Genomic DNA, 14,767 nt, shown 5'->3' on the forward strand with positions numbered 1-14,767 from the left:
GCTGGCTGCCACCTCAATGCCAGACAGTCTAGAAACCCCCCCGGAGAACTTAGCCATGACGTTGACATGAGTGGTTCAAGAGCCGGACTAAAGTTTTTGCCTTTTACAAAACCCTGCACGTACTGGCAGTATGGGTTGGGACCTTACATCGGCCAGAATTTTCCGGCTGACTTGCGGGTGGTAGAGCCTGCATGTCAGCGCTTAAAATGTCGCGCGCTAATGTCAGCGCGCGGCATCGCAATATTTCGGTCGGCGGGCGTGCTCAGCAGCAGGGCGTTTGCCCACCATTAATTGAAGGCCTTGATAAGTCCCTTAACTTACTAATTGTCCTGGATTTTGAGGGGCCCATGCGAACTTCGGGTCGGAGCACAGGCCCAACAGGCAGTCGGGTTGGAGATTTTTTAAGAAAACTCATGCAATGTCAGGTTGTGTGGACTCAAGAGGGGTTGTTCATGTTTTACACGAAGTTTTAATTGCTGAAAGTGTTTAAAAGTTGCCTGTGTGATTGTTAGCAATTCTCATCGATTTCCAAGAGCTTCTTGTGTACTTTGAAACCAGTCTGTAGACAGTAATCTTTCTCGGGCCTGCAGCTTTCCAGAGGTCTCCATTTAGCCTGGGGGTATGGGTTCTGACCTCTCCACTGGAGGTAGCTCCCCAGAGGAGGAAGGGAGGGATAGAATAAGGAGGAGGCCAGGAGTGCATATTCAGCCTCCAGGGGAGCCACCTTTGGGAGGCCAGGCACTGGCACAAGGGGCGCAGGAGAGGTTGTCCAAGGTGCAAGGGGCCGCAGAAGACGCCACTATCCTGCTGCCAGGGTGTACAGGTGGCGAAGCAGCTACTTCAATGTGACTGAGATGCAGTGCTGAAGGAGGCTCCGACTCTCAAGGGAGACAGTCAACTATATCTGTCAGATAAAAACAAAAAACTGCGGATGCTGGAAATCCAAAACAAAAACAGAATTATCTGGAAAAACTCAGCAGGTCTGGCACCATTGGCAGAGAAGAAAAAAGTTGACGTTTCGAGTCCTCATGACCCGTCAACAGAACTGAGTGAATCTTAGGAAAGGGGTGAAATATAAGCTGGTTTAAGGTGGGGGCGGGGGAAGAGAGAAGTTGGGGGGTGTTGGTGTGGTTGTAGGGACAAGCAAGCAGTGATAGGAACAGATCATCAAAAGATGTCACAGACAAAAGAACACAGAGGCGTTGAAGGTGGTGATATTATCTAAACGAATGTGCTAATTAAGAATGGATGGTAGGACACTCAAGGTACAGCTCTAGTGGGGGTGGGGTGGAAAGGCTAGCAGGGCATAAAAGATTTAAAAATAATGGAAATAGGTGGGAAAAGAAAAATCTATATAAATTATTGGAAAAAACAAAAGGAAGGGGGCAGAAACAGAAAGGGGGTGGGGATGGAGGAGGGAGTTCAAGATCTAAAATTGTTGAATTCAATATTCAGTCCACCGTGTCCGGGCCACCTCCCGCGCATCCGCCCTCACGCCTTTTCCTCCCTCCCAGAAACATGATAGGGTCCCCCTTGTCCTCACTTATCACCCCACCAGCCTCCGCATTCAAAGGATCATCCTCTGCCAACTCCAGCATGATGCCACCACCAAACACATCTTCCTTTCGCCCCCCGTGGCGGCATTCCGCAGGGATCGTTCCCCCCGGGACACCCTGGTCCACTCCTCCATCACCCCCTACTCCTCAACCCCCACCTATGGCACCTCCCCATGCCCACACAAAAGATGCAACACCTGCCCCTTCACTTCCTCTCTCCTCACCGACCAAGCCCAAACACTCCTTTCAAGTGAAGCAACATTTCACTTGCATTTCTCCCAACTTAGTCTACTGCATTCGTTGCTCCCAATGCGGTCTCCTCTACATTGGAGAGACCAAACGTAAACTGGGCGACCGCTTTGCGGAACACCTGCGGTCTGTCCGCAAGAATGACCCAAACCTCCCTGTCACTTGCCATTTTAACACTCCACCTTGCTCTCTTGCCCACATGTCTGTCCTTGGCTTGCTGCATTGTTCCAGTGAAGCCCAACACAAACTGGAGGAACAGCACCTCATCTTCCGACTAGGCACTTTACAGCCTTCCGGACTGAATATTGAATTCAACAACTTTAGATCTTGAACTCCCTCCTCCATCCCCACCCCCTTTCTGTTTCTTCCCCCTTCCTTTTGTTTTTGCCAATAACTTATATAGATTCTTCTTTTCCCACCTGTTTCCATTATTTTTAAATATTTTATGCCCTGCTAGCCTTTCAACCCCACTCCCACTAGAGCTGTACCTTGAGTGCCCTACCATCCATACTTAATTAGCACATTCGTTTAGATAATATCACCACCTTCAACGCCTCTGTGTTCTTTTGTCTGTGACATCTTTTGATTATCTACTCCTATCACTGCTTGCTTGTCCCTATAACCACACCAACACCCCCCCCCAACCAACCTTAAACCAGCTTATATTTCACCCCTTTCCTAAGATTCACTCAGTTCTGTTGAAGGGTCATGAGGACTCGAAACGTCAACTCTTTTCTTCTCCGCCGATGCTGCCAGACCTCCTGAGTTTTTCTAGGTAATTCTGTTTTTGTTTTATATCTGTCAGATGATTGGCCCTAAGATCTCCCCTAACTGGGACACCCCATGCAGTGGCTCTGAAAGTCACAGCTGCCCTCAACTTCTATGCCTCTGGCTCCTTCCAGGACTCAGTGGGTGATCTTTGCAGTGTCTCCCAATCAGCTGTCCACACATGTCAAGCAGGTTACTGACACTCTTTTCAGACGGGTATCCACCTTCATCCACTTCCGCTGTGACCAGGCAAGTCAGGCACAGCGAGCCAGAGGCTTCGTGGCCATTGCTGGCTTCCCCCATGTCCAGGGTGCTATAGACTGTACACATGTGGCCATCAAGGCGCCAGCAGGTGAGCCCGGTGGCTTCATCAACAGGAAGGGCTTCCACTCCATGAACGTGCAGATAGTGTGTGATCACAGGATGCAGATTCTACAAGTCTGTGCAAGGTACCCAGGCAGCTCCCACGATGCCTACACCCTCAGACACTCCCAGGTGCCGGAGGTCTTCAGTGCTCCGGCTTGGCTGGATGGTTGGCTGGTGGGTGACAAGGGCTATCCCCTCAGAAGGTGGCTCATGACGCCTCTCCGCCATCCAATGAACAGAAGCTGAGCAGCGATACAATAGGAGCCACGGCACCAGAACGTGGAGAGAGCCACGTTGCACTTCCGATACGTGGACCGCTCAGGGGGCGCACTCCAGTAGCCCCCAGATCACTTCTCTCTGATAGTGGTAGTCTGCTGCGCCCTGCACAATCTTGCACTGGAAAGGGGGGGATGCAATTGATGATGAAGACCTTGACTCCCTGGATGAGGCTGCACATGATGAATCCAGCAGTGCCTTAGAGGATGAGGAAGCACAGGGCAATGATGAGGGGCAGCACGCCGACCCGCAATTACACCAAGGAAGCAGGAACACCCAGGACGATTTAATCCAAAGAACCTTCAGCTAGCTCCACACACACGGATCAGCAGGAACAGCATTGCCTGGCACTGCCACACGTGGCACTTAGGTGCTACATCTTCCACCTGTTCAGCTGCAAATAAGGGCTTAATACAGAAACATCAATGTCCACTCAAACACTCATGATAAATATGTGAAAAAGAAAAATGCACCACAACAAAAGACCCTCAGACATGGTAACAAAGGTGGACTTTCTTCTGCCCAAAAGAAAAGCAAACACTCCATTGCAATAAGAAAAATTCGGGTCCCTATTCTAAGGGCAACACAAAATCACTAGTGACATACCCGTGGAGTGCCTAAGGTGCCTTATGCTTAAGTTTTTGGGCGCTACGTCTAGGTGCCCCCCCATCACACAGAGTGACTTGAGAGATAGCCTGCTGACTCTGCTGTCCTATTGGCCTCGATGACCTTGGCAGGCGTCCTCTGGCCCGTGGAGCCTGTGATGGCTCTGCATGGGAGGGAGTGGCCAGTCCCTGAACTGGCATCTCCCCAGTTGTCGCAGTCTCAACGGAAGAAACGTTGACTGGCAGAGGGGCGGAGGAGCTGCTGCCCTCATCCAGAGCATCCTGAGAGGAGCTCGCAGCAATGACAGGCAGCTGCTGCGCCGACGTGAGGTCCCTTTCGACCTCCCTGCTCACCGCAGATGCATGGGCACCGAGTGCTGACGCTTGGTGCCCACAACATTTCCCACATTGGGAATTACCACCCATGGCCAGTACCGCTGTGAGGGCTTGCAAGTCAGAGCGTATCCCAATCATAAAATGTTCCATTCAGTTGAAGCCCCTCTCTGAGAGTCACCAATCTCTCATTGGAGGAAGTCTGAAGCTCTGTCCTGAGGGTCAAACCTTCACGTGCATTCTGCCTGGACTCCTCCGTCGCAGAGAGCAACTGAAGCATACCCTCATGCAACCCTGCCAAATGCAAGCGCACTTCTTGCCGCCTGTCCTGCAGCTGCTGCATTGGGGACAACATCACCAGTGCTGGACTCAGTGTGTGCCTCGTCCCCTGCAGTCCTCCGGCTGCTGGCGCCATCGGCACTCTCTGCCCCTACCATCTCCTCCAGTGATTGTGATGTGCCGTCTCCACTGTGACCTGGGACAATCGCCAACAGTAAAGTCCCCACTGAGGTGTGTGGCTGCGCTGGTGCCTGGCTGGCTGAAATGATGTGTCGCAAGTTGCACATGTTGGCCTTCAGGTGTGGAGGGGGGTTTTGGGGTCGAGGTGCGGCTGGCTCTGGTGGTGATGCTGAAATTAACAACAAGGACAGTGCATCAGTTAGCTTAGATTCAGTTCAACCCTTCATCCCTTTTCCCCCCCACTGGCCTCATAAATCGCTCACCCTTCAAGACCCTAAGGAGACGAACATTGGTGAGGTGGGAAAGAGTCAAGAGGTGCCCCAACCATTAAGTGCACATGCAGACAGGCTGGTCAGATGACCTCAGGAATGCCACATGACATGTTATGTAACATTGGAGTGGGGAGAGTGCAGAGGTACCTGACCTGGATGCATGCTGGCCTGGATAGTTGCGGTGCTGAGGAAACATCGCAAACACTTGCGACATTTGCCATGGATCACAGGAGATTGAGAGGTCACATTATTTACCTTCATACCGTTAGGAGGGGCATAGACTGGGTGGGCAGAAGGCAACATTTCCCCTTGGCGCAGGGATGAGAAACGTGGTGGCATTTATTTAAGTTGAGTGCCATGAGGTTCACAGCTGAGGTGCTGAGGACCTTTTGGACAAAGTAATGTGGGGCGCACTGGTTGAAAGAGTGCTGGAGGTCCCAAACCCCCTCAGATGAAATAAGTCTTTGGCTTGTTAGACCATGGTGATAGTGGGATACGGTGACTTTGGAAGGTGGTGGAGACGCGAATCCTCAAGGGGACAAGGGTCCCTTCTATTATGACCCACATGTCAGAATGTCTCAGTCTGTGAATGAGCATTGTTTTCAGCATTAGTGATTCCAGCAACCATCAGTGGTTTGGATAGTGGACTGACAGAGTGGATGGGACTGTGGACCTCAAATACCCAGCCGCTGGACCCCAGCCTCGCCGCCCTGGCCTCCTGCCTCCTCCCCAGCTCCATGGCCTCTTCTTCAAAGGTTGTGAGGTGCTGGAGGAGGGGGTGCCCACCTCCTGTCCTCTGGTGCTTCCGGGCATTGCGCTGACTTTTTGCCTTCAGAACAGAGAAGAGGATTTATTGGGGCTGATGGCTCATGTAGTCTGCATGCGCACGCCGCACCCCAACCACAGTGGCCCATCTGAGGCCTCCAGGGGCTCCTGTCCACACTACTGGTGATCAGTCCCCAGAAGATAGTACAGCTGCTCCCAACCCCCTCCCCCAACAGCCACCTTGGACACATTCGGCGTCCATCACTTTGAATAACACACGGGTCTCAGTGCCCATGGCAAGAAGGCGCAACTAGTTGCGGCGCTGATGCCAGCAGATGCCACTTGGCCAAAACACCTTGAGGTATCCCCTGCACTATCTCATTACCATCAATATGACATGTGCTGGAGTTCGGAGTATCTGTCCAGCGGCCTCCCCTGCAGGTTGCCCCCAGACTACTCAAATGCCACAAACACCAACATATGCTGCGGGGAGAGACCCTTCTTCACCTCAACCACTAAGGCTGATGTAAGCATGATCAATACCCATTTGCCCACCCAGCGTGCACCAGATGCCCTATGCAGTAACGACAGCAAGACATGGTGCGGTGGGGGGGGGGGGCTCAAAGGCTAAGGCTGCCTTCTGGGTCAAATGGCCAAGACAGACTCACCCATCCAGAGCGCAGAAAATCATTGAATCTTTTTCTGCACTGGGTGCCAGTGTGCTGCACATCATCACCCACCTCCTCCCATCCTCTGGTTACAGGACATGCCAACGGATAGACACCTCTTGGAGGAGGACAGCAAGGCATGTATCTGAAAATCAGTGCCCCCCGCTGGCCTCTCCTGCAGCCTGCACCGCCCCCCCCCCCCCCACCCTCCCTGCTCATGCTGCTATCCAATTGGTCCTCCCTCCCTCTCTCCACGAGTGGCCCTGGTGCACTGCCTCAAGCAGGCTGTCTGCCCATTCTTTGTACAGGCTGCTGGCTCCCCAATGGAATCGGCGTTCTGAACACACCTGCCCCCACGACTATTTTCCCGTTCTACACAGGAGTCGCTTACTCGCTGGATGGGCCTTAATTGGCCCGCCTGTGGAAAATGGCGGCGCGGCCCATTTCTCCAGCAGCAACCGGCTGCCCGACCGACAAACAGAAAATTCTGCCCATGGTGTTGTACCCACTGTATTGATTTTTTTGTGTGCGTGTGTCTTTCTCTTTCCTCTCATCACCACACACTCATCTTGTTTCTGTTGTCTTGATATAGTTGATTGTCACCGCCTCCAGGGCAGAAGGTTGAGAGTTCAATCCCCACTACAGACTTGAGTGCATAATCTAGGCTGTCACTTCACTGTAGTACTGAGGGAATACTGCACTGTTGCAGGTGCCATCTTTCAGACACATTAAAACATGGTTGCAGGCGATCACATGACAGTATTCAAACACGAGCAGGGAGTTCTTCCAGTGTCCTAGCTTCTAACACATATCGCCTAGCCACTTCTCATTTTGGAGGGAACTTGCAGTGATCTATTAGCTATGAATTACTTTGGCACAACTCGACATGAAAGCTGCTTTATAAATGCATGCTTTTCCTTGGGGTTTTCTCTTTCCATATTTGTAAAAGAGCCTATAATACAAATAATTTGATACAATGCTGTGCAAACCCACCATTTTCCACCATAAGCTGAGTTTGTTTACAAAACATCAGTTAAAATCCCCATGTAGTAATTACCAATAAACAAACATGGTTGGGAAAACTAACTCGTGACTGTTTCGTGCTTTCAGACTATTTTATGGTGGCAGATGTAATGCAATAATATCAATAAACATGTAGATATTATCGAACTGGTTGAAGAATTAAACCAGTTTTAACTTTGTCTTGTATTTGACAATTTGCCAGAGGCACTTCCTCACCAGCATTTCTGCTGCTATCATGAACCTCACTAGTGACCTTGGGTTATTGAATTGTGAACATCGTGCATTGTCTTGCCGCCCTACTAATGTCTACAGTTGTTGATGTTGTAATTGTCAGATCAGATGGGTGAGTGTGATATTTCAGAATAAGGACCGGGAGGGATGCAAGTTTTTAATTTAACTAGTAACTGCTTGTAACATCTAAGGTAAAGTTTAAATTGACTGAAGTCTACAATTTCTTTTTGATTCCAACAGTCCTTTCAGCATCCAGTGACAAAAGACTCTACATCGGAGAGATACAGTAAAGAGGAACAATTTGTGCAGGGGAACTTGTCTGACTTCAACTGGCAGCTACACACAAAATGTTCAATTACCAGAGAAGAAAAGTACTGTTGGGGGAGAATATATGTATAAATACTGGACAAGTGATCCAGCCATGAATGGGTTTGAAACATGTCTTTTTCTCATGGCCTGGCAAATGAGCCTGGTTGGTTTTGCAGGTCTGGACCAGTTTGTACAGTTCCTGCGGAGAGCAATGTGAGTGCAGAATCTGAATCTACATAGTTTGTTGTTGTAAAATCTGGCCCACGTTCGGTTTTGTATCATGGCTGTACAGACAATTTTATAATGTTTCTTTTTAATATTCAAGAGAAATAAATTGACATCTCTTTTGCTTACAACTGTTACTCAAAATGGATGCAAAGAGATTGAGTTGGATATTCCCACTTTATTTTAACTGCTCAGCCTGTATTTCACCTTTTTTCCTCCAAATATCCAAGTTAGATTGATACATTTATATGGATGACACTTAATTAAATATTCAGAAATATAAAAACTTAATTGCTAGTTTGAGGCTAGTAGTTAAAAATACCATGAATTGCAGCGTATAAGGCAACCCCATTTCTCCAGCCCCAAAAATCATGACCAGGGCCAGAATTTTTCGGTCGGCGAGTTGGGGACAGGGCCCGCTCGCCGACACAAAGACGACGCTGGATGGCATCGGGGGGGGATCCCACCCCATTTAAATATTAAAGTAGGTGGGGGCACAGCGAGATCAGCTGTCCGCCCGCCGACCTGTCAATGGCCAATTGAGGCCATTGACAGGATCATTAAGCCAATTAAAGGCCCTGCCCGTCCAACCTTAAAGCTGGGGGCCAGGCCAGGACCCTCAGCAGGGAATAGAAAAAACATGAAACCTCATCCACCAGTGGGATAAGGTTTCATGTCTGTATTTAAAAAAAAAAGTTTTAGTCATATTTATTAACACGTCCCATCTCGTGTGACATTGACACACGAGGGGACATGTTAATTTTTTAAATTTTGATGTTTATAAAGCTTTCACCGATCTCCCTGAGACAGCACTTGGTCTCAGGGAGATGTGCGCTCTTTCCTGCACATGTGTGAAAGAGCGCACTTTGACAGTTGGGGAATCCCCCCACCTCACGCAGAGGAAGCACATAACACTTCCCGTCGGGCAGCTCGCTGGGCAAGCCTTAATTGGCCCGCCCACTCAAAATGGCGGCAGGGCCTGTTTCGGTGGCGGTGATTGGCTGCCCACCCACTGCCGAGCCAGTGGGGCCCACCCGCCCATCAAGGGCAAAATTCTGCCCCGGGACTTTTAGGAAGGCGGAGTTTCCCTTTCTGCCATCCAACGAGTCAGCAGGGAACGCGTCCCAGCCGACACCGTCCCGCTTTTTGGAGGGTGAAGTGGCTGCAGGCAGGAATTCCACCCGTCACTGCAAAAGTCCCCAGAGCCCTAAATCCTGGGATTCCAGGGCCAGGTAATTGTTGGGGGTCTCTGGGTAGGGAGAGTAGGTGGCGGGGGGGGGGTGGCGGACAGTGGGGGATTGGGGTGTTCGGAGAGAGACCGGGGGAGCAGTCCTGCGGTTACCATCCACCAGTGCCCAAAATTAAATGGGGGCTGCTGATGGAGGCCCAGTCCTCTCCCACCCGAGGCCTCAACCCCATTATTTTTGGCTTCCCCTAAACCCAGGAACTCCTGCCAGCCTGGGCTGGAAATGGCCCTTAAATGGTCAATAATTGGGCACTTAAGGGCCTCAATTAGGGCAAGGACCGGCGGGCTGCCCGAGGCCTTGCCCACCCTAGTGTAAAATTGCAGAGAGATTGGGCAGGCGGGGACCCAGCGAAAAGCCCATCCATCACAGGAATTGTGCGCTCTCTTCCAGCCCCCACCCCAGCCTATAAAGCGCCGGTGGGGGCGCGTAAAATTCAGGCCCATGTTTTTGCACATACTCAGTGTATAAATCAACCCACTTTTCAGCCACGACATGCTATACACGTTTGTAGTCAGCCTCAATTTTTCTCCTCACAAATGTGTCCTTTACTTACCAGTTTAACTGGGCTTAAGGGATCAGGTAGGCGATACAGGTGAAGATGTACAGTAGTTTAAGACATGCCCACTCTTTGTTCAGAAGCAAATGACATTTCAAAATGGCGAGCACCCACACCCATGTCAAAGGTTCACTTTCATACTCGCCATAGAAGTCAACTCCCATTTTTGAAGGGTTTTTTTTGAGGCTTCAAAAGTTGACTTATACATCGACATCTACGGTAGCCATAATTTCCTATTTATTTTTCTGTGCCTAGCGACAGAAGAAAACTCACTTCATTGTTTCACAAAATTTTAAATTTGACTGATCCTAGTTTAATTTGAAAAATCAGATCTGAGCAACCTGCCACCTTGTACAGTACAGAAATTTCTCTGGCAGTGATCCCGATTTGTTTTGCTGGGATTAACTCTCCCAGGGATCACCAGCACTGGTCATGTTATTTCAGTACGCACAGTGGATACCTTCGGCATCTTAGATGCCCACTAGCTCACTCAGGCGGGTATGTCAAGATGCTGCTACTGTCTGAAGTGGCTGCTAGATATCCAGAGGATTCCAACAACCCCTTCATAATATCCGCCCCCTATCAATGGAAGTAAAGTTTCGATAACCTGTCTTTGGAGATTCTATAGGGCTCCAGTTCCGCCAGTTAGCAGCCTTTACTTGAGCATTCTGGCTGTCAGTTCAAGACCAGACAGGCTAATGTGAAGGAAGCTCCCATCATAGAATCCTTAGCCAGGTCCCTTACTATGTGCTCAAGGCCCAGCAGCTACTGGCAATATAGATTGGGACTTGGCATATCAGTAAGTTTTGGTTAGTTTTCCAGCCATTTTGCTGAATTTAGGGGCTTCCAACCAGAAATAGCTATATTCATTCTTTGCAACCATAGTGTGTGGACTATCAACAGCCTTCTGACACAGAGCTAGCTCCAAGCTGCTGTTCAACTCTTGTACCTTCAGTTGTAAGTATGCAGGCTAACTCGGAACTTTCAAGAGTCCAAACTATAGTTTTTTTCAAAGAGGCAGAAGAACAATTGGGGAAATTTGGAAACCATTCATAAAAAAACAAGCTCATAATTGAAAAATGGCAAATAGCGACAAAAAATTTAGAAACCCCAGAGGCAAAGATGCAATCAGCAAAATTTGTGGAATTAAAAAAACAAAGTATTGCAAGTGCTGGAAATCTGAAGTTAAAATGGAGAAAAATGGATAAACACAAGTTAGTTAGCCCTTGTTAAATATTTTTAAAATTTAGTCTGTGTTACAACGCACCAGATGATGTGTGTCAAGAGGATCAAATCCATGGGGAAAACTTGATCACGTGGTCACAACCGTTTTGCAATTTGTATTTTATTTCAAGATGCGTGCCCTGATTTCAGTAGTAATTAGGCCACCAAGACTCTAAAGAGATTTTTACAAAATTAAAGTAAATATTTATTAACAAAAGAGGTTTCAAGCACATATGTAGGTCTACAAATTACTACTATAATAACTCTTAAACCCGTATTTAATCTGGCTCCAGTTATACCCCCATTAAGGCAACAGTCAGAAAAATCACCACAATACCCTGGACAATAGAATTCAAAGTGGCTTTTCCCAGCTTTAGTTTCTGTAGACAGCAGATTAATGCACAAATACCGGAGGCTTTTCACACATCTGGTAGATCTTGCAAAGCCTTCCCCTCTGGCACATAGGGGAGAATTTTCCCCCTGTTGGGGTGGGGGGGGGGGGTGGTGGGCAGGCCGATTGGGTCTGCGCCACCATTTTACATGGGTGGGCCAATTAAGGCCCGCCCAGCGTGACGCGCACCCGGAAGCACTGTGCACTCCCTGTGCGGGCGGGGGGCGCTCCCTGAGTCGCATGCATGCGAAAGACCGTCGAAATCTCCCTGAGGCAGATAGGTTTGAAGCTTGAAAAATTGTAACGAAGAAAGAAAAAATTTAAGACAAGTCCCCTCGTGACAGTGTCGCATGAGCTGGGACATGTTAATGAACTTTAATGAAAAACTCTATTTAATTTTGTAAACCCTTCATGAAACCTCATCCCGTCCATGGATGAGAGTCCATGAAAAATGCGAAGGCCGCCTGGTCTCTTCGCTTACCCCCCAACCTTAAGATTGAAAGGGCAGCTTTCTTAATAGGTTTAATTAATTAATGGCCTTAATAGGCCTTTGACAGTTCGGCGAGCACACAGCCGACGCAGCTGCACGCCTGCTGAACTGAAAATCTAAATGATGCACGGTGACATCGGGACGCCTGCCCAACATCACCCCGCATCATTTTATGCCTCAGCAAATGGGTCCTACCCCCACTCACTGAGCTGAAAATTCTCCCCATAACCTCTTCTCCTTTATACATGTCTCTCCCTTTGAATGCAAATTCCATTGTTTCCAATTTTACCTTTTGCATAGTTTAAATCTTTTCATTGTGCTAATACTATCAATAACTTTCGGGAAAAATAAACACACTGCTTGGCCTAGCTTCTCTGGTATCACATCCTATCATCTCTTTGAAATTCAAACTACCCTGATTTATCTAAAAATGCAAATTCTCCTCACCTCACATTCTAAAGCTTCAGCCATGTTTACGTATTTAGCATTTCAAACCTAGATTCTTTTGATAAATCAAAAGCCTCCAGACAAACTGTCTCCAATTCAATTAAATCCCACACACAGAGAAACTATCCAAACCCCACTATTGACCTACTTTTACAATAAATCACAATAATATTGTGCGAATTATACTTTCGTGACAGTCTGCTTGTTCATGAAGAAACCCAGATGCTGAATGGTCTGTGCATTTCCAGAATTTAAAGAATGCTTGTTGCTTTAAAAAGAATTACCTCAGGAATCATGGTTCCAACTATTTATTGTCTTGGTGACATTGAGCGATTGCAGTGCATTTAAAAAGTACATTCTTTTTAGCAAGCATTCTTTTTAAATGCAGCACAGTAGAGCGACATTTTCCTCCTTTCTGCATACAGTGTCACTATTTTAGAACCTGCAAAAATTGTTCAGTTTTCCAGAAGGAAGCAAAGCAGCCCTCGGACCTGATAACTCAGCAATACTAATCTGTTGGGGAAAGCAGGCACTTGTTTGAACACAAAGCAAAATGCAAAGTCTGCAATTCACATTGTACTCATTACGAATGAACACTTGGGGAAGAAAGTTGGGTAACAATATAAATGTGATCTGGAAGCCAGCTACTACTGTTGCATCTACTGGTGCTTGTGCTTTGTCCAAGTGCCTTGAAATGTGCAGCCCTATCCTGCCTCTTGTTTGATAAAAAGGGCTGTTTCAGATTAGTCCCCTTTGCAGAACAATGGCATGTATTGCACCCAGCATCCGTTATCATTACAGAATCACTATCTCTCCTCAGTGCTGTATGAGTTCAGGAGAAGAGCACTTGAAGGCTTGAGGAACAAAGAGGAAGGTTAGAAAATGTGTTCGTTTGAGCACTAGGACATCCAGAAGTGTCAACCTATCTTCTTCATGGGATCCTGGAAGTATCTTATTCCAAAGCTCCTGCTGAACATTCATCCTTGACAACTAAGAATATGGTGACAATTTATCATGAACAGTCTCTTGCACTATCCTGGAGACACCCTGCTTCATAGCTTGTAAATGATGCATAAGAGGTAATGGAGCACCTTGTATTTGTTTAGTATTTCTGTTGCATCATTGCAGGGGAGATATGAGGGCTTTACCATTGTGTTCCCAGCGTGTGTCCACAGTCACTCTTTACAGCAGTGGATATCAGGGTATCTGTGTGCCCTGCCTTGAAGAATTGTCATTAACATATTCAATTTGGTCTCCCACAGTGGAATTAGATGCCCGGTATTGGTTGAGGGGACCTAATAGTGGCTCTGACACTGGGGGTGAACTCCCTTACTCTTTCTTAAAGTAGTTCCATGGAATATTTCTTGTTAACTTGAGTGGGTAGGTGAGGTATTGGTTTAACGTCTTGAGCAAAATAAAAAGCACCTCAGTGTGTGCAGCCCTCCCTCGGTACCAGACTGGAATGTCAGCCCGAATGTTATGCTAAACTCTTCAGAGTGGGTTGTGTAAATATGGAGTAAAGCTTAACACAAAAAGTTGTCCATTGATTTTTAAATAACAATTTGTGCCGAGTGCGGAACTTTCCCCAGTGTTCGTATCCTATAATAAATAACTGAAGCTTTGGGGCATTAACTGAATGATTAATTGCTTTGGAAAGGTGTGGTAAAACTATGGGAACTTTGCCAGTAGTATGCAGGATGAGTAAAATTATGGAAGCCCTGAGCTGTGCAAACAGTGCAACAACTATACAGCTAATTAAACTTACATGCACCACCAGCTTTTCCACATCAACAGTGCTGTTTACGTTATACTTGTGGCAGCGACCCATGGCTAGAAAGGGGACAGCAAGTGTTAAGTGAGCTGCCACTAGTATAATGACATCGCAGTCCAGATGGTGTTGCACTAGGTCCAATATGCGATAATTTTAGTGGATCCCTAAAACAAAAAAAAGTAGGTAATATTTTCACATGAACCTGATACAACCACAGAATGTAAGATGCTTTGCACAGCAATATACCTACAAATCCAAGGGGGTTTTCTGCAGCTGAAGGATGACTTTTGTTTATTGGGGCCTTAGGATGAATGACTTCATGTACAATTACTGAACATACAAAGTATTATGGAGCTACAGCGGGGAAGCGGCAAGCAACTACAGCAGTTGTTTTGCATATAACAAAATTCCACAAAAAGCAATCATAATAATGACCAGCTGTTTTTAATACTGTTGATTGAGGAAGAAAGTTAATTGGGGGAATGCCCATTGGAGCCTCAGTTCAAATGAAAATTTAAAATTCTGTGTGAACAATT

The 14,767-nt window shown here is 47.5% G+C and overlaps 1 protein-coding gene across 1 annotated transcript in view; it reads left to right on the forward strand.

Moving 5' to 3' along the window:
- The window catches only part of snrnp40 (small nuclear ribonucleoprotein 40 (U5)), a 29,285-nt gene extending 20,993 nt beyond the window's left edge, over window positions 1–8,292 (forward strand). The window contains exon 10 of the mRNA XM_041213761.1: window positions 7,812–8,292. Within this exon, the coding sequence (XP_041069695.1) occupies window positions 7,812–7,861 (50 nt within the window). The 3' untranslated portion in view covers window positions 7,862–8,292. The remainder of the gene's footprint in view (window positions 1–7,811) is intronic.
- The last annotated feature ends 6,475 nt before the right edge of the window (window positions 8,293–14,767 follow it).

Source organism: Carcharodon carcharias, chromosome 19 (assembly GCF_017639515.1).
Source record: "Carcharodon carcharias isolate sCarCar2 chromosome 19, sCarCar2.pri, whole genome shotgun sequence".
In the NCBI taxonomy this organism is placed as follows: Eukaryota; Metazoa; Chordata; class Chondrichthyes; order Lamniformes; family Lamnidae; genus Carcharodon; species Carcharodon carcharias.